Source organism: Rattus norvegicus, chromosome 10 (genome assembly GCF_036323735.1).
Source record: "Rattus norvegicus strain BN/NHsdMcwi chromosome 10, GRCr8, whole genome shotgun sequence".
Classification (NCBI taxonomy): domain Eukaryota; kingdom Metazoa; phylum Chordata; class Mammalia; order Rodentia; family Muridae; genus Rattus; species Rattus norvegicus.
In genome coordinates this window covers 70,211,480-70,231,796 of record NC_086028.1, presented here as the reverse complement: position 1 = coordinate 70,231,796, position 20,317 = coordinate 70,211,480, and the positions used below count along the sequence as shown (strand labels likewise).

Genomic DNA, 20,317 nt, shown 5'->3' with positions numbered 1-20,317 from the left:
CACCATTTAGGTTCCAGGGTTCAAACTCAAATTATCAGGCTTGATGGCAAACACCTCGATGGCCACCTGAGCCAGCTCACTGGCCCCCAAATTAATTTTAACAAATAAAAGTCTTCTATTCCACAGTTATAAGCATCTCACTCAATTCTTGTATCTAATTAAATATTAGTGTCCACTACTACTTTAGAAAATACAACTTATTTTTACAATTGCTCCATGAAGTAGATCCTAGAAATTATTAATCTTGTTTTACAAGTAAGGTAATATAGGGGTTAAATAACTTGCCCAGAGTCTTGACAGACTCTTAAGTGCCAGAGCCTGGATTTCTACTATGTGTTTGACTTTAGTGCCTTTGGTCCTAATGACCACACTATGTCTGGCTTTAGAAATTTATATACTTTTGGCCAATGGGGCAGCTCAGCAGGTAAAGGTATGTGTCCACAGAGAGAATTTGATTCCCAAGATCCATGTTATGGAATGAAAAAGCTGACTCCTGCAAGTTGTCCTCTAACACACATGCGCATGTGTTTGTGTGTGAAATTTTAAAATAGAAAAATTTGTATACTGAATATCAGGACCCCTTTTTGCAGGAGACAGTCTAGCTTTATAGATGTTTCTGTCCTAATATTTTATAAAGAATGCTGTAGAATGTGTACAAAGAATCCGATGAGTGATATCTGTTTTGCTTGCCTTTTAAGATGGTGATGGAATTTCCTGACAATGTTTTAAATCTTGATGGGCATCAGAATAATGGTGCACAACTAAAGCAGTTTATTCAGGTAATAGTTTTTAAATCGTTGTTTTCAGTCATGTGTGTGTTTGTTTGTTTGTTTGTTTGTTTTTTTAAAATTTTTTGTTTGTTTTTTGTTTTTTCCCCCAGAGCTGAGGACCGAACCCAGGGCCTTGCGCTTGCTAGGCAAGCGCTCTACCACTGAGCTAAATCCCCAACCCCCTTTTTTTAAATTTTATATTTAGCTATAACTTCTAATTTCTTTTTGTTGTTACTTGTTTGTTTGAGAGCAAATCTCGTGGTTCTGGCTGGACTAGAACTCTATGTAGAGTAGACTTGCCTTGCACTTACAGAGATCTGCTTGTTTCTGCCTCAAATGAGCTGGAATTAAAAACTTGTCTCTCACCACACATTAGTTTTTTTTTCTTGTCATTTTTTTTTAAAACCTAGGCTTTTGCTCAGGTATTAATAGTGTACTGAAGTTGATTTCATTTTTACTATGGCAGTAAATATAGTTATGTACCTGATTTATAGATTACTCATGTGAACGAATTGGGTTGTGTTCACATTTTACAGGTCTAAAAGTCTTTGATTTTATCAGGTCATCTTTCTTAGTTTTTATAAGATAGGGTGTGCAACATTTTATTAAGAACTTGTTGGGGCCAGGGATGTCGCTTGGTGCCAGAGTATTTGTCCAGCATGTGTTAGGCCCTGAGTTTGATGTCCTGCACCACCAATATATATATACCATATATATTTTTAAATATATATTTAAGGTCAGTCCTACAATGTGAATTTCTTAATTTTTGTATATTTATTTAGACATAAGATACTTTTTAAATTCTCAAAAATACATGATTAAGATAATAGGAAATGAGTTGTTAGATTATTTAAGAACTCTTTACTTTTAAAGATCATTTTGAAAAGTTAATGGTAAAAATGAAGAAATACTTGAATATTCTTTTCTCATTATCTTTCTGGAAGTGTTAGTTGTAACATAACTGTTACCTTCCTTAAGTAGAAGAAGTTACTTAGCGGGGTTTTGCCCATTTCTCTGTTGCTGTGGTTTCCATTCATTTTTGTTCTTTGTCATAACTAGTAGGTTACATTCATGTATGCTAGCTTATTAGTTATTAATTGCAGGCCTGGTTCTTTCCCAAAGATAGAAGCCAACAGTAATAGAAGAGTAGTTTTATATCTTAAGAAATTTTCATTTTTCTTTCTCCCTTTCAGCGACATAGTATGCTTAAGCAACAAGATTTAAGTATTGCCATGGTGGTAACATCACGTGAAGTCTTGAGTGCACTTTCTCAGCTTGTCCCATGTGTTGGTTGTCGTCGCAGTGTGGAACGCCTCTTTTCTCAGCTTGTAGAGTCTGGAAATCCTGCCCTTGAACCCCTGACAGTAGGGCCCAAGGGAGTACTATCTTTGACTCGAAGCTGCATGACTGATGCAAAAAAGCTTTATACATTATTTTATGTACATGGGTAAGTATAGTTAATTAAGAAGAGTGCTTTTATTTCAAACAACTTTATAACAATAAGGTCTTTCAATGAAGGGAAACCTCTATATTTGGTTAGAGCAAAGACTGAATTTAGCAGTTTTATTGAGTAGCCTCTAGTTTCTGATTTCATATGGAGAGACTAAGCAAATAATGTATTAAGTATAAGTTAAAAAGAAAACAGTAGGGCTGGAGAGATGGCTCAGTGGTTAAGAGCAGTGACTGCTCTTTCAGAGGTCCTGAGTCCAAATCCCAGCAACCACATGGTGGCTCACAACCATCTGTAATGGGATCTGATGCCCTCTTCTGGTGTGTCTGAAGACAGCTACAGTGTATTTGTATATAATAAATAAATAAATCTTTTAAATAAAAAGAGAGAAAACAGAAAGATGGGTGGGTAACAGAGAATGAGTGGACTAAAGTAATATGAAGAGTGATCTGGCAATGGGCTTCTGATAAAGAAATAAGTAAAGGGAGGGATCCTACATCTGTCTGGATGAAGGAACAAAAGGAATAGTAAGCATAAAGGTTCAGAGGTTAGAATTTTCTTGACATGTCTAAGGAACAACGAGAGTGTGTTGGTTAAAGTCTGCTGAGTGAGGAGAACAGTCATAAAAGATGAGATCAGAGGAGTAATAAAGATTCAGTTGTGGTCGTCAGTGCCGTATAGGTCATGCTAAGGTTAGAACTCTTGAGTACACAGGAAGCTTGGAGAATTTTCAGAGATGAACAACACAGTCTCCCTTGAAATTTGGCCTATAGTATTGTATTGAAAATATCATGAAGAGAGTACAAGGGTAGATACAGAAATCAAGAAATGGGTTCTTCAGTGTTAAGTAGGGAATACAATGTCAGTTACAGGTGATAAAGATACCAAGAAATGATAGGATCCTGAAATCTTTTGAGGACTGAGTAAATAGGATTTTTGTATAGGTCGATAAGGGAGGGATAGCTTTAGTGATGATTTTTAGATTTGTGGTATAAAGTAGTCTAGGCAGACCAAGGTACTTCTTGTCAAGACTAATGGATTCAGTAGGACCCACATGGTTTAAGGAAAGAACCAGCTCCAAGACACTTTTGTTTGACCTCCATGTGTGCTTGAACTCACCCACATACATGTATGCATACATACATATGTAAATGTCATTAAAAGAGTTTTAATGGAGGTGGTAGGGACTTCCAGTTTGTTGTTGTTTTGTTTTGTTTGAAATTTATTTTGAAGTTCAGGGGACTGATCTTAAGACTTAGGCAAATGCAATACCTCTGAGCTCCAGCTCCAGCTTGAAGTAGAAGCAGCTTTAGAGTTTTTTAACAGAGGAGTAGCATAATCTGATATTCTGAATTAAAAGGATTGATTACTCTTGTAAGTGAAGCCTAGAATGTAAAAGGCAATGGTGGCAGTATGGAACCATTTGGGAAATTGAAGTTGATTAAGCTAGAGGTTGGTAGGTTGGGCAAGGGATATAAGTGTAGATCTCTATTAGGGTTATGAAAGTTGATACGCTTTGCTAATTAATTGGATGTAGGATGTGTGTATTCTGTATACATTCAGTATATTTTTTACATTTAGTACTCGTGTGTATGCTCACATGCCATAGGTCATGTGTGAAGGTCCGTGGACACTTTAGGGAGCCAGTTCCACCATGTGAGTCCCAAGGCGTCAGACTTGGCAGCAAGTTTCTTTACCCCTGAGCTGTCTTGATAGTCCAACATTGTTTATTCATATAAAATTTCTGCAGTTTACCTCTCAAGAATAGTATTTATATAACATTTGGGAAAGGAAGATGGGTGAAAGTCATGTAAACAATGTCTAAAATATCGGAGTATCAGACAGACCGATAGCTACCAGTATAAGAGTTGTAGTCTAGGGCTGGAGAGATGGCTCAGCGGTTAAGAGCACCCGACTGCTCTTCCAGAGGTTATGAGTTCAATTCCCAGCAACCACATGGTGGCTCACAACCATCTGTAAAGAGATCCGATGCCCTCTTCTGGTGTATCTGAAGACAGCTACAGTGTGTACTTATATATAATAAATAAATAAATCTTTAAAAAAAAAAAAAAAGAGTTGTAGTCTAGGGAAAGAAGGCACTGAGCCAACTGAACTGGCTAGGTATGGAGAGGGAAAATAAGTGTAGACTGCTTTGTGTATTTACTACAGAGACAAAGTCAGGGAAGGTGATGTCTCTGTTAAATATACCTTCTCACAAAAGGGCAGCTAATAGAAAATTTTAAAATTTGAAAGTGAAATGATAAACCTTTAATGGCTTCTTTTTTACTAGGTCCAAACTAAATGATATGATAGATGCTATTCCAAAAAGTAAGAAGAACAAGAGATGTCAGTTACACTCTTTAGATACACACAAACCTAAACCTTTGGGGTAAGTAGAAATAAATGTCAAAATGTTCTATCAATGTTAAGTAGATTAATATTAGTCATATTTAATAAAAAGGATAACTTGCTAGTTTTGTTAATTGGATTACATTCTGACAAATGTCAAGATAGCATGTTCTTGGGTTCTATGGATCTTTCTGAATTGAAACTATAAGGTCACTGAGTTAAGTTTTTTTCCTTTATGTTTCAAGAGATAAGAATTTTGAGAAATTTATGTCACTAATTTTAAAGTTTTCAAAGTAGTAATATTATTTGATTTGTAACCATCATGTTTAAATTGTTTTCGTCTTTCTTATTTTTAGGTTTCCTAAATACTTTTTCAAAAAGTAGACAATGTATTTTATTAAAGATAAAAAAAAAAAAGCCTTACTCAGTTATGGTGATGTGTATTTGTGTAACTAATTTTCAGTTTTCTTGGTTGGACACACAATACTGGTTTGCCCTCATTTTCTGGCACAGTGCCACAGTTGTTTGCTGGTTTGCCCCAAGTATTCTTGGGGAGGATAGAGTCAGCATAATTTATAGGGAGTTTGAAATAAATTTTGGGGAAGAATAAGGTGATATAAAACTGTTCTGAGTTAAATATCTCTGTCATTGGAGCCATTTTATAGACTTATTTCCCTCTAAAATAAAGACCTGAATATCCAGGTTTTTCCATGCCCAGGAAAAACATATTTAAAATTTTTTTCATTAGGACTTGGTGTGTAGCACAACACTTGGAAACAGAAACAGGCAAATCCCTGTGAGTTGAGGCTAACCTGATCTACATAATAAGTTCTAGGCCAGTCAGGACGATATAGTGAGATCCTGTCTCACAAAAATAAACAAAAAATCATGAAAGCTATGAAATTCAGAGAAGTAGAAAGATCATGAAGTAGAGACTTTATTATTTGAGATAGCATCATCACCTTAGCTTGTCAGGAACTCTGCTCAAAAGATGCTCCAACCTCAGCCTCCTGAATACAAGTGGACACTGCAGGGACTCCTGCAGTCCTGTGTATCTTACTTAGATTCAACACTTAACAAACTTTGAAACATTTGTTTCATTCATCTGTTTGCCTTTTTCTTTGCTGAAGTATTTAAAGAAACTTCAAGGCATCCTGCCATTCTCCATTGACATGGGTCTCTAAAACTATGAATATTTTCTTTCATACCTACAGTAGTATAGCACCTATTGGAATTAATTATAATTTGATACCCAGCTGATACTCAGATTCACTTGTGGTGCTTAAAAATATCTTTTTGGATTTGTTTGAGGTAGGATCTGAACAACACCCATATATTCCATAGTATCTAAATACAGAGTACTCTGAAACCAATGAACATTTGTACAGTTTACAGTTTTACAGTAGTTCTCAAGCTTCATATCCTTGTGGAATGTGTTGTTGTTGTTGTTACTGTGGTTGTGGAGACAGGGTCTCATGTAGTTCTGGCTGGCCTCTAACTTTTTGTATAGTTTGTATAGTGGAAGATTACCTTGAGCTCCTGATCCTGTTAGTACCTCTCTAGTACTGAGACAGCAGGCATGGACTAACTACCGCATCTGTCTTTAATACTTGTTTTTTTTCTGTATTTGTTAGAGGAGTCCTTTCTAAATGTTCATTTCAGTCGTCATTTTCTCATTAGAAAGTGAGCTGATTTTGTTTTCTTCTTTTGTGGTTGTTTATTGAAGACTAATAAAAAGCAGTAGATAGCCCAGCACCTTACATACCTGTTCTCACTGCTGTTTTCCTGTGAAGACCAGTTCTTCCTGTTTTGCTCCAACTGCTACTCTGGTTCTGCAGTGACTTGCTTTTTTGTCAGTTGTCTATGAGGCTACATCTTCATATCTTGTAGCTTACAAAAATAAGTAAGTCTCCACAAACTTCATGTTCTCTTTCAAGTACAGCATCTCTACATGGAAAATCAAATGGTTTCTGAAGATTGTTGATTGAATGTGAAATTAATGTAATGGAGCTAGTTGATCTTGGGTAGTGTAGTCCAACTAAAGTAGCTTTAGTTATTTCCCAGTGTGTGTAGATAGTAGTCAGTGAGTATAGTCTTGTTTACTCAGAATACCTGGAGTAGGTAGAGTACTTTGAAAGGCTTCCACAATTGTTTACTGTTAAGTCTTCATTTTATGTTTCTTCCCTGTTCCCTAGCCTCAGATTTTTAATCAAATGTTTTTCCAAGAAAAGTATACTCACTGGGTTCCAGCTTTATAAAGAACAGTGGTTGAGTTGCCTTTACTGAGAATGTTCTTTTAGCTGTGCAAGTAAATCCTAGGTTTTTTGTTGTTGTTGTTTGGAAGTTTGGTATCTGAAAGAAAGATCCAGGCCAGACTTGTAGGTGAGAAGTTAGCAGTTAAGGATACTTTGAGAACACAGAATGTAAAACAATGTAGAGAGAAAGTAGAGCAAGAGCAGAGAAGATAGGAGGTTTCAGTTAATCAGAAGAGTATGGCTGGATGGGTAGGAGGGGACCAAAGAAGGATGTCTCAGATTGGTCTGGTCAGCATACTGAATGTTCCTTAGTCACTGAGGACCCCAGAACAGACACTGGTTTACAGCACTGTTGTAAACAATGGTGGTTGAGTAAATGCAGAATCTAGATTGGAGTGGATAGAAAATGAAAACAAGGTTGTACTGTGTTAAGCCTTAGATGGAAAGTACAGGAGTAGAAGAAGGAAGTGACTTTGAAATTCTTCAGAAAGCATGTCTTAAAGGAGACATACAGAGCATAAGGCCTAGATTCTGATTTGAGTGGTAGGTTAACTGTCATTAGAGGAATGTGAGACTTGAGACAGTATTTAACATGCAAGATAGAGCAGAAGTTGACATTTCATTGTCAAAGTAGGTAGAACTGAACCTCAATTTGATCTTTCCCCTTAGTGGGATTAAAGTGCTCAATTGTATAATGACCTGTTAAGCTGAAAGTTGAGAAATTCTTATTTAGCTATGAAAAGACTTGGGTCTTACCATCTTAAGGAGGTGTGACATTGAATTTCTAGGATTGTAATGAGACCTGTAGAAGATCAGGCAGGAGCCAGTTCAGAAGTAGTAAAAAAAATCTAGAAGACTCTCCCTGAGTGGAATATAGACAGACATTTGTGTAGGAATGCACATCTGCCACACAGCCAACATGCATGACCAGTGTCACTGAAACTGGTCTGGGAGGAGGGGCTAGGAAGTTCTCAGTAAGTGTAAAGAAATTATGTGTGTATGTAGTACTCACTAATTTAGGCTGTTTAGAGTATTCATCTTAGTATGCTACTTTTATTAACTATAAAATTTACGTACTTTGTTAGATTAATATGTGACTTTCACGGCTACTTGGAAATCAAAGTTTTGTTGCTAGATCTAGCTGTAAATAAGAGTGATTTAATCATTTAATGATCACATTAAAAGAATTTTCACTTGGTTAAAGATTGATCCATGTTTAATAGGTGAAAAGACTATCACTTTTTAAGTGCCATTTGGCTTTAGAACATTTGAAGTATATTTGCTTGTAAAATGCTTAATATATAAATGAGTTTTTATTTTTATAACTGTAAATAATGTTAAGTTGTATCAACTAAACTTGATAGTCAAGTGTTTGATGTAAATGTGTGAAACACATTAAGTAACAATGTATTATGGTTAAATATATAATTTATTATTCAAATTTGCAGATTTATCTACTAATACCGTAATATGTTAAAGAATTCATGATTTTAACATAGACCTTAGAGATTATCTCTTCAGGTTATCTCAGTGTCACTAAGCCTTGTACCATACTGTACTGCAGTGAAGGGAGCAGTAGCAGTGTCAGTTCAGAGAAGTTAAGTACAGATAAGAGAAGTAGTGAAGACCACAGGAAGGACAGCAAGTGTAGGATCATTTTCCATTATGGACCTTTCCAGGGAACAGCCAGGTAAAACCAAGCAATCCTTTATTCTGCCTTTTTAAACCTTTTACCTCATGTATACCTCCTTTTCACTAATATTTATTCTTTTTACAGAGGATGTTGGATGGATGTTTGGGAACTAATGTCCCAGGAATGCAGGGATGAAGTAGTTTTAATTGACTCTAGTTGTCTTTTAGAAACACTAGAAACGTATCTTCGAAAGCACAGGTAAGTGCAAAAGTCATTATGATATAGTGGGGAGGGTATCTTAATGTCTGACCTTCAGAGTAGCCTGACACTGGCTAGTCCAGTGACAGGCTTCCAGTATTCCAGTTGTCCTGTTAATATGTGCACTAGGAGTCATGGTAGGCAATTTTTTTATGAAGTGACTTTGAGTGTTAGTCTTTTTGTGTCTTCTTTTTAAAGACCTATTCTTATAATTATTAGCTTGTTTTTTTGTTTGTTTGTTTTGAGACAGGGACTTTCTATGATCCCTGGCTGTCTGGAATTTATTATGTAGATCATGCCTGCCTCTGTCTCTTGTGCTGGGATTAAAGGCACGTACCATGACCAGTGTTGTTTCCATTTTAAACTTTGTGCGTGGGTGTGCGCACACACATTTGTGTAGCTTATAACCAGAGGTGATGTTGGGGTAGTTCGAGCTGGAGTTACAGGGAGTTGTGAGCTACCTGACATGGCTGCTGGGAGTCAAACTCTGCACTTTTACATAAGTAGTTTGTACTTATTCTCAATCATAGAAACAGTTTCTCTGGTTTTTGTCTTTCTCTTTTTCTTTTTTCTTTTTTAAAATATTTACTATTTGTTCCAGATTGGTCTTTCATGAAACACGGGTTGACTGAATCTATTGAAGTATAGTTAATCACTTTGGAAAGTATAATATTCCTGGGTTTTTTGTAATAAAATCATGCTTGATAGATTTTCAAAATTAAATTAGCAGGTTTCAGCCTAGAGTTGTGTGGCTCAGTTAGTAAAGTACTTGCCTAACATGCATGAAGGGTTTGACCCCCAGCCCTAGCATAAATTAGGCCTGGTTAAACTATATTGCAATCCCAGTGCTTGGGAGGGAGAGGCAAGGTGATGGTGAGTTCAGGGCAGCCTGGGAGACAGGAGACCGTGTTTCACCCCAAAAGCTTTTTGATTTCTCATTGGAGATACATCTTCTGTAATTATTTGTTAGAATCTTTAAATATTTAGAGTTAGAATATATCTGTTTCTTGTAACCTCATAGTTTTCTTTTTTTTTTTTTGGTTCTTTTTTTTCGGAGCTGGGGACCGAACCCAGGGCCTTGCGCTTCCTAGGTAAGCGCTCTACCACTGAGCTAAATCCCCAGCCCCATAGTTTTCTTTATATAATACTATTACAAAGGAACTTTCTAAGTGTCCTTAGCATTTGGAATCCCTTAGGAAGGAGAGAAACTGGTAAAGGAAACATCTAGTGGATACTGTTTTTTTGTTGGTGTTATTGGGAAAGCTCTGCTATTACAGATTTGTTACATTTGGCCTCGGGTTCACTTTATTTTTTGTTCTTTTTTTTTTTTTTTTTTCTCTCGGAGCTGGGGACCGAACCTGGGGCCTTGCGCTTCCTAGGCAAGCGCTCTACCACTGAGCTAAATCCCCAACCCCTCGGGTTCACTTTAAAAAAGAAGAGTTATAGCCTGGTGGCTATGCTTTTTATCTCAGTACTTGGGAGACAGGTGCAGGCAAAGGAGGAGTTTGAGGCCAGCCAGTTCCAGGCCAGCCTGGTTTACAGAGTTAAGTTCCAGGACAGCCAAGGCTACACAGAAACCCTGTCTCGAAAAACAAAAAGAATTATAAACACATGTGCTAACAAAAATCCATGTTTTTGGTCCCCAGCTCCAAAAAAAAAGAACCAAAAAAAAAAAAAATCCATGTTTTTTTTTTTGTTTGTTTGTTTGTTTTTAAAGATTTATTTATTTTATTTATAGATGATTGTAAGCCACCATGTGGTTGCTCGGAATTGAACTCAGGACCTCTGGAAGAGCAGTCAGTGCTCTTAACTGCTGAGCCATCTCTCCAGCCCCAAATTCATGTTTTAAAAATTGTCATGAAGGGTTGGGGATTTAGCTCAGTGGTAGAGTGCTTGCCTAGCAAGCGCAAGGCCTTGGGTTTGGTCCTCAGCTCAAAAAAAAAAAAAAAAAGTCATGAATTAATGAACTGCATACTCAGCTCCTTTTTTTTTTTTTTTTTTTGTTATAAACTTTCTCATCTTTGCCTTTTTTGATTGGTTTTCAAAATGTAGACAATATACTGATGGTTTGAATTTGAGAGGGGAGACTAAATGACATAAAGTGTTTGTCCTTCCTCCTTAAATATGAATTGCTTCACCCTGAAAGTGTCCTTAGGGTCGTATAATAATTTAATGTTTTAAAGTTTCCTATATTTTGGCTTTTAATTAGGTGATAGTAGAGTATTTTATAAATATCCTAAGAATGAGAAGAAAATTTTGATTAAAAGAGTAATTTTATATTTAGAAAAGAAGTTGAGATTGCATAGAATTTGTTCTACCCATTAAAGCTTTATGACATTTCTTTTTTGGTTTGTTTGTAAATATAATATTTGTTCATGGATACCTATACCACAGCTCCTTCTGTGGTGGTGAGAGGCTCACTTCTCTCCTTTCACCTTTACACGGGTTCTGGGTTTGAACTCAGATTACTCAGCCGAGGAAGCCGAGGAAGCACCTTACGTAACATGGAGCTCTCTCAGATTAATTACATTATTTTATGTGTATGTACGTGGGACTGAATATATGTTTGTACATCACGTGCGTGCAGTGCTTACAGAAGCTAGGGGAGGGTGTTGGGTTCCCTGATGAGGGCGCTGAAAACAAATCTGTGTCCTGTAGAGCAACACATGTTAGCTTCTGAGCCATGCCTAAGTTTTTAAGACAATATAGTTGGTGGGTGGTGGTGGTGGTGGTGGTGGTGGTTTTGTTTTATTTTTTGAAACAGAGTTTCTCTGTGTAGCCCTGGTTTATCCAGGAACTTACTGTAGACCAGACTGGACTTGAACTCAGAGAGATCCACCTACCTCTGCCTCTGAAGTGCAGTCCTTAAAGGGATATGCCACTTTATCTGGCTAAAAATAGTAACAGTATTGGTATAGGGTTTATTATGGGATTAGATTAAATTGTAAGGATTGACAACATAGTACTGTTTGCTTAGGAATATATTTGACAGTATAGTAATGTCAGAGTGTTTGCAGAACCTTGTCTCTCAACTTTTAACTTTGTCTTTGTTTTTGAGGATCTGTTTCACTTGCTTTCTCAATATTTGCTTATTTATTTTATGTATATATGAGTACGCTGTAGCTGTCTTCCTTCTTAAAAGTTGGATAATGTCCATATTTTATATATATATACATATATATACACATATGTGTATGTATGTATATATATATATAGTACATCTCCTTTACTCATCTATTGATGAACTATAGATTATTTCCATGTCTTAGTTATCACAAATATTGCTATGGTGAATGCGGGCTTGCAAAACATACATAATTTATTCCTAGAAATGGGATTCCTCAATCATGGTAGTTTTATTTTTTAAAATTACATTTTATTTACTTGGATTGGTGTACTGTGGGCATGCACAGACTAAAGAGTGCATACAGAGGTCATCGGATAACTTCTAGTAATTGGTTCCTGCCTTAGAGTTTTACTGCTGTGAGCAGACACCATGACCAGTGCAAGTTTTATAAACGACAACATTTAATTGGGGCTGGCTTACAGGTTCAGGGGTTCAGTCCATCATCATCATGGGTGGGAGCATGGTAGCATCCAGGCAGGTATGGTGCAGGCAGAGCCAAGAGTTCTATATCTTCATCTGAAGGCTCCTAATAGAAGACTGACTTCCAGGCAGCTAGGGCGAGGGTCTTTTTGCCCACACCCACAGTGACACACCTACTCCAACACCTTCTAATCAAGCCACTCCCTGAGCTGAGCATATACAAACCATCACAGTTCCCTTCTATCATATAGATCCTAAAAGTTAAACTCAGGACTCCAGTCTTGGCAGCAAGTGCATTTACCCACCAAGCCGTCTCATTTGCCTCAAGTTTTTATTTTGAGGAACCTTCATATTTGTCTTATTTAGCTTTTTTGGGGGGCGGGGGGCTCTCACTGAGTAGCCCTGACTTCCCTGGAACTCTCTCCATAGAGTAGTAGGCTAGCTTTGAACTCACAGAGATCCACCTGATTCTGCCTCCTGAGTGCTGGAATCAAAGGTGTGCATCACCATTCACAGTGTGTTGACATTTTTATGATTCCATCCCAGCATGCAGCAGTAATTTCTCTGCATTCCTATGACCACTGGTTTTTCCTTTGGGTGTTCATTTGACATTTTGTTTATTAATAGTAACTATTTTAGTAGGAATGATGACAATCGTGGTTTTTGGCTTTGATTGGCTTTAATACAGCATTTCTATGTAGGCTAAGCTGGCTTGCTCCTTCTGCCTTTTCCTCTATGTTGGGATTACAGGTGTAAAACACTGTGCCTTGTTTATAGGAATTGTTTACATTCTGGATATTAATTGCTATCCAAACACTTTCCCTGATTCTGTGGTTTCCTGTTACTAATAATTCCTTTTCTTTTTCTTTTTTCTGCCTTTTCCCTCCTTCCTTTCTTCCTTTCTTGTTTTCTTTGTTTTGTTTTTTGATACATGGTTTATCAGTATGTTCTTGGCTGTCCTGGAACTCACCCTGTAGACCAGGCTGGCCTCAAACTCAGATATCTGAGATCCTTCTGCCTCTGTCTTCCAATGCTGGGAGTAAGGTTCGTGCCACGACCATCTGGCTTCCTCTTTTTTCCTTACTTTTTATTGTAGTAGTGTGTGTGAATTATGTGTGTGTAGGAGCCTCATGGAGGTTAGAAGAAGCATCAGGTCCCTTGGAATTGGAGGCAGAGACAAGTTGTGAGCTACTGTGTGTGTGCTGGGAACTGAACCCAGTCTTCTGTGTAACAAATACTCTTAGCTGCTGATCCATCTCTCCAGCTCTAGCTTAGAAGTTTTTAGTTTAATGAAGTCCCTGTTGTATATTTGCTTTTGTTGTGTTATGATCCATGTTGTGCCATGTCCAAGAAATTGTTTCTTAGTTCAATGTTGTGATATTGTCCCCCTATATTCTAAGAGATTTATAGTTTTAAGTTTTAATATGTGTACCTTGAATCCATTTTGAGTTAATTTTTGTATTTCTGTATGTATGTTTTTCAAAGCATTAGTGATGTAGAATGAATGATTTACTGTAACTTGTCAGTCTTACTACCTCCTAACCTTAGAGGCTTAGGAAGCCTCTAACTTAGCATAAAAACATAATTATCTTCTATTGGACCAGAAAGACCTGGCCCATGATAGTTGCAAGATAAAGCAGAAAGATGTGCAAGACTGTACCTATACTCACTGCTATTTCCACCTTCTGGGGAGGCAGAGCCATGGAGATTGTATAAACCCAAGAATTCAAGAACAGCCTAAGCAATGTAATTAGGCCTCTCACCCCAACTGTTTGTGCATGTAATGTGCATGTGTGTATAGTTACATATTCTCATAAGGCCACATGTAGAGGCTAGAGGTGTTAATATCAAGTTTTTCCTCTATCAATATTCTCTCTCCCCACCACCCGCTCAGAAGCAGGGTCACTCACTGAACCTGGAGCTTGATATTTTGTTAGATTGACTAGTGGGTAAGCCCCTGAGATTCACCTTTCTTGCCCTTAAACTCTGGGGTTACAAGTATGTGCTGCCAAACTCATCTTTTTATGTGGGTACTAGGGATCCAGACTCAGGTCCTTCCTCATGGTTACACAGTAAGCTCTTTGCTCACTGATTCATTTCCTAGGTCTCCCTTGCTCTCTTTTTAAGATTTATTTTGCTTTTAGTTTTGTTTATATGTGTAGGTTTGTGCACATGAGTGCAAGTACCTACAGAGGTGAGAGGAGAGCATTGGATCTCCTATAGCTGGAGTTGCAGGTATTTTTAAGCTTCCCAGTGTTGGTGCTGGGTCTGAATTCAGAACCTCTTGAAAGATAAGGAAACATTGAGCTCTAGAACCATCTCTCCACACCTCACACTTATCTCTTAGTAGTAATGGCTGGCCTAGAACTCACTATAGACCAGGCTGGCCTGGAACTCAATGCCTCTGGATCTGTCTACTTCTGCCTCCTGAGTGCTGGGATTAGGGCATGCAGCCACCACCACCTGGCAAGCTATCTTTTATGTTGTTAAACTATGTCTTCTCTCTTCTATGTTATACTTTTTTTTTAAAAAAAATTTTTTTTCAGGCAACTTAAACCAGGGTAGAAGATACTGAATTAGAAGGACCTACAAAAAGATGGTGAAAGTCAGTTATAATAGTTGGGTTCATATTTAATCCAGAACTAGAAGAAGTTGAGATTAACTGAGGTTGAACCTAGGTGATTCTCTGAGTGATTGTTTTTAACTTGAGGTCAGAGAGGACATCCGAAGAGAATGTTGCCCTGGAACACTAAGTGTAAGCAATTGTCTGCTAGGTGTCTCTAGTGTCTCACTATTTTATATTATAGGTCTAGCCTCAGGCAAGAAGAATGAGATCTTGGTCATAAGTCATCATCATAAACTTGGCTGAAGCCATGGATGTGTGCCCATGGGTGCAGGTGACCACCAAGTTTCCATGAGAAATGAATTTAAGTCAGAGAGAGTCAATATTTTTTTTTCCATCACAACAGCTCTCTTCCGACAGTCAATTAGTAATATTGTAAGCTTGGTGTTTTATCCAGGTTCTTTCTTGTTTTGGGATTCAGAAATAAAGAAATTAGGTTCTGAGGGTCATGGTGGTATATACTTAGATTTGAATATACTTGAGGCGGGGGAATCACATGTGTTTTTTGAAACAAGAATATATCTGCCTTAAGCCCATTTTTAAAGTTTAAAATCTTTATACTTGAGCCCATATTCTAGTTTAAAGTCATTTCTAGTTGACAAAGCTGCATTCATGTAATCTTTAAATTTGCATTTAATGTGGATATCTTTATTTTGTCTTATTTTTATTATTTTTTAGACTTTGTAACTCTGGCTGGCCCTGAACTCTCAGAAATCCATCTGCCTCTGCCTCTGCCTCTATAGTCATACCCCATTCTTAATTTTGAAAGTTTGTTTGTTTGTTGTTTTAAAACAGGTTTTGCACTGATTGCAAAAATAAAGTCCTCCGAGCATACAATATCCTCATTGGCGAACTTGACTGCAGCAAAGAGAAGGGCTACTGTGCTGCCCTTTATGAAGGCTTGCGGTGCTGTCCGCATGAGCGACACATACATGTTTGCTGTGAAACAGACTTCATTGCACATCTCTTGGGTCGTGCTGAGCCAGAGTTCGCAGGAGGGTATGAGTATGTAGTTTGCTAGAATGGGCTATCTAGCGCTTTGCTTCATTTTATTACTCAAAGTTTATTTCTCTCACCTATGCCTCACTACATAAGTGTACACATTAAGGTATGCTGTAAAGATTATGCTTTCTTTATTGAATGAAAATATGGAAAAAGTGTTCTGGTTTTTGGTTTAGTCCTCTGCTCCTTAGTTTTGGAGAAGAGATGGACTTTCATTATAGATTAACATTTTTACTTGAAAATGATTGAAATTAATATTTCTTCATACATCCTGCTTTATCATGTTTAGATTTTATTCACAATTTTGCATACAAGTTAGGTTTTTGCAGCACGGGGGTTAAATGCTTTATTGAATGTAATTCATTGTATTATATAACTATTAAATTATAAAAGAGCCTAAATTAATATCTCTGGCTTTGTTATGAATAAGAAATTAGAAATAGGTTTTTCATAGGCTACATCAAGCCCATTCTTCCTTTGGGTTTTATGTGTGTCAACTCCCTTTTGAGTTCCTAGTGTCATCTAGCAGTTTTTTAATTCCTACTAGACTAGCCCTAGAAGGCCTTTGCCTGTCATTGAATCACTTTGGAATTGCCTTTTTTCCCATTCTTCCTCAAACCAGCTTACCAATCAACTAAAAAACAGTTGGCATTTTGCTGGAAGTTGAAAGGAGCCTACCATATCTATGAGGGAAACCGCTCCATGGCACTTCTGAGCCCTAAGACCTATTTTCTTAGAGCCAGTTCCTGAATTATCTTAATGTTTTACCAGTATTAGAATTCAGTTTTACTTGCATATATATTTCTTATTGGTGAAAACCGTGTGTGTGTCTGATTGTCAGATAGACTGACTGTGTTAACAATCTGAATTTTCAGGTTTTACTATTTCAGTAAACTCTAAGAATTAATGTTTGATTGTTCTGAACAGGCGACGAGAAAGACATGCTAAGACAATAGATATAGCTCAAGAAGAGGTTCTCACTTGCTTGGGGATTCATCTTTATGAACGACTGCATCGAATCTGGCAAAAACTACGGGCGGAAGAGCAGACGTGGCAGATGCTCTTTTATCTTGGTGTTGATGCTTTACGTAAGAGCTTTGAAGTAAGTGGATCACTTCTGACGGGGTTCTATTAATCATGAGTCTAATCTTTTGGATTTTTCACATTCAACTTTGTTTTTATAATAGATGACTGTGGAAAAAGTGCAGGGTATTAGCCGCTTGGAACAACTTTGTGAGGAATTTTCAGAGGAAGAACGAGTTAGAGAACTCAAGCAAGAAAAGAAACGCCAAAAACGGAAGAACAGACGAAAAAATAAGTGTGTGTGTGATAGTCCTGCTTCCTTACACACAGCAGATGAGAAAGCAGTAAGCCAAGAAAAGGTATGTATATGTTGTTCTTGCTTTTGGTAGAGGTAAGACTGTAGATTTGGGCATTTTTATTCTTTTTACTTTTTTTTTTTTTTTAAATACGAGGTCTTATAATTTGTATGACTTTTCCTCCAAAATCATGGGTAAATCACAACATTTAATGCATGCACTTGTTTATAAAGGCAGTGTGCTGGATTGTTGTTTCTTCATAACAAAGTCAAAACATGGGTTATTGTTTTTGTAACTGACCCGCCACTTCTCAATTAGAACCCCAATCTCTTAAGTACCCAAACTTTTTGTGGGTTATACTTAAGCAGTATTTATTATAATAAGTAATAAACTGGGGATATCATAAACCATTTAGAAAATTGTAAGCCTACTCTCTATTAATCGAATAAGATTTAAAGATAGGTCAACATAGTGAAACCTCATCTCAGAAAAAAGTAAGCTTTCAATATCTGGCATTGTCTCAAGATGTAAGAGATTTTTGCTTTTTTTAAAAAATTAGGACAAATACTATGTGTTTTTTTTTATTTTGTTTTGTTTTTTTGCTTTGTTTTATTTTTGAAGTGACAAATTGACTTTTCATTTTTGGGGAAGTACCTGCTAAATACACAAGTTTGAATAAGCAAAGTTTGTCTCAGTCATTCTTTGAAGTGAAATTGTTCTTAATTTAGTTACCAAAGTGTAGGGTATGGGACAAAAGATTTTTGCTAAGTGTTTAACAACTAAGGGGATACAATGACTTCAGTACATTTTGGTTGCCCCAGTCTTCACTAACTAAGGCTGGACTAGCAGTGTCTTAATATGGCGAAAAGGAGCATAAAACATTTTGCCTCTAAGGAACCCTTTCTCAAAAAGTTGGAGCAGCCCTCTTGTCTCAAATGGCTAGGCTTACTGACATGAGCCTCTGGATGTCTCAGTGATTTTTGATATGGATACTCTTAAAATTTTTAACCTATAACTGCTATTTTAATTAGTTAATTAGAAGTTAAAATGCAGCCACTGTGTAAGTAAATCTTTTTATTGTCTCTTAATGTCCATCTTCAAAGGAAACAGACTTCATGGAAAATAGCTGCAAAGCCTGTGGCAGCACTGAAGATGGTAATACTTGTGTAGAAGTAATTGTTACCAATGAAAATACATCATGTACTTGTCCTAGCAGTGGCAATCTTTTGGGGTCCCCTAAAATAAAGAAAGGTGAGTAAAGAATTGGTTTTAAAAATTAACTCTTGCTGGGCAAGGTGGCACACACCTTTAATCCCAGCACTAAGGTAGCAGAGGACCCTGACTCCAAAAAAAATTGTTTTTAGATAATTTATTTATTTTTATTTTATACATATTGATGTTTTACCTGCATATATGTTTGTGTGAGGGTGTTAGAGCCATTGGAACTGGAGTTACAGACACTTGTGTGCCAGTATGTAGAACCCAGGTCCTCTGAAAGAACATCCAGTACTCTTAACCACTGAGCTAGCTCTCCAGCCTCCCTCCCCCAAAACAAAATTCAAATATATTCTTCTAATAGAAGGGTTTTTAGAGATTTTTGGAATTAGTTGTTTTTTGTTGCTTATTTATTTTATGTATGTGAGTACACTGTAGCTGTCTTCAGACACTCTAGAAGAGGGTATCAGATTTCATTACAGCTGGTTGTGAGCCACCATGTGGTTGCTGAGAATTGAACTCAGGACCTCTGGAAGAGCAGTCAGTGCCCTTAACCACTGAGCCATCTCTCCAGCTCCTGATAAGGGCATCGGATCTTATTACAGATGGTTGTGAGCTACCATACAGTTGCTGGAAATTGAACTCAGGACCTCTGAAAGAACAGTCAGTGCTCTTAACCACTAAGCTATCTTTTCAGCTCTGGAATTAGTAATTTTTGCTTTTCAAGACAGGGTTCCTTTTTAGACCTGCCTATCCTGGAACTTACTATGTAGACTTGGCTGATCCCAAACTCTGAGATCTGCCTGTCTCTGCCTATTAAGTGCTGGGATTAAAAGCATGTGCCACCACTTTCCTGCTGGAATTATAATTTTAAAGTTGCTTTATTACCTCAATATCATATGATCATCAGATACTTAATATTTCTTTTTTTATAAGACACAAAACATGTAAATGCTAATCATGCTTTCATTATGTTCTATAAGCAATAAACTTTGATATTTCCCCCTGGGTGCTGAGTTTATGTTTGTTGTCACCTGCTGTTTTAGGCATGTCTCCACACTGTAACGGCAGTGATTGTGGATATTCATCTAGCATGGAAGGAAGTGAGACAGGTTCTCGGGAAGGTTCAGATGTTGCCTGCACCGAGGGGATTTGTAACCATGATGAACATGGTGAAGATCCCTGTGTCCATCACTGTGAAGACAAAGAAGATGATGGTGACAGTTGTGTTGAATGTTGGGCAAATTCTGAAGAAAATAACACAAAAGGAAAAAATAAAAAGAAGAAAAAGAAAAGCAAGATGTTGAAATGCGATGAACATGTAAGTGGTGATTTGCAACTATAAATCTTTGCAGTTGAAAACAACTTACTTGAATTGGCATGCATAGGTTAATTGATAGGGCTTTTGTTTTCAAGATTTATATATTTATTATATACAAATACACTGTAGCTGTCTTCAGACACTCTAGAAGAGGGTATCAGATTTCATTACAGCTGGTTGTGAGCTACCATGTGGTTGCTGAGAATTGAACTCAGGACCTCTGGAAGAGCAGTCAGTGCCCTTAACCACTGAGCCATCTCTCCAGCTCCTGATGAGGGCTTTTTAAAAATGAGTATTTTAAACTGGACAGTGGTGACACATCCTTAATCCCACTACTATAGGGCAGAGGCAGGCGGATCTCTGAGTACAAGGCTAGTCTGGCTACAGAGTGAGTTGTTGTCTTGAGAAAACAAAGAGTGAGTGTTTTGTATAGTTTCATTGCTTACTCATTTTGTGGGTGTGGATATGGGGAGGGAGTGTTCATTTGTATGGAAGTTCTAATGAATCGTACATCTGGCTAATCTTTTTATAATACTTTGCGATTATTTTTCTTTAGGTTTATTTTATGTGTGTGA

The 20,317-nt window shown here is 37.2% G+C and overlaps 1 protein-coding gene across 9 annotated transcripts in view; it reads left to right on the top strand.

Moving 5' to 3' along the window:
- The window catches only part of Ggnbp2 (gametogenetin binding protein 2), a 31,605-nt gene that overhangs the window by 8,758 nt on the left and 2,530 nt on the right, over positions 1-20,317 (top strand). For 3 of the 9 annotated variants that reach the window (NM_001004273.2, XM_006247052.5, XM_006247054.5), the window contains 9 exons: positions 699-779; positions 1,964-2,217; positions 4,511-4,609; positions 8,602-8,715; positions 15,681-15,884; positions 16,815-16,989; positions 17,075-17,269; positions 18,310-18,457; positions 19,468-19,742. In NM_001004273.2, the coding sequence (NP_001004273.1) occupies positions 699-779; positions 1,964-2,217; positions 4,511-4,609; positions 8,602-8,715; positions 15,681-15,884; positions 16,815-16,989; positions 17,075-17,269; positions 18,310-18,457; positions 19,468-19,742 (1,545 nt within the window). Of the gene's footprint in view, positions 1-698; positions 780-1,963; positions 2,218-4,510; positions 4,610-8,388; positions 8,515-8,601; positions 8,716-15,680; positions 15,891-16,814; positions 16,990-17,074; positions 17,270-18,309; positions 18,458-19,467; positions 19,743-20,317 lie in introns of all 9 variants that reach the window. The other 6 variants (XM_006247048.5, XM_006247050.5, XM_006247047.5 and 3 more) reach the window with 3 other exon arrangements.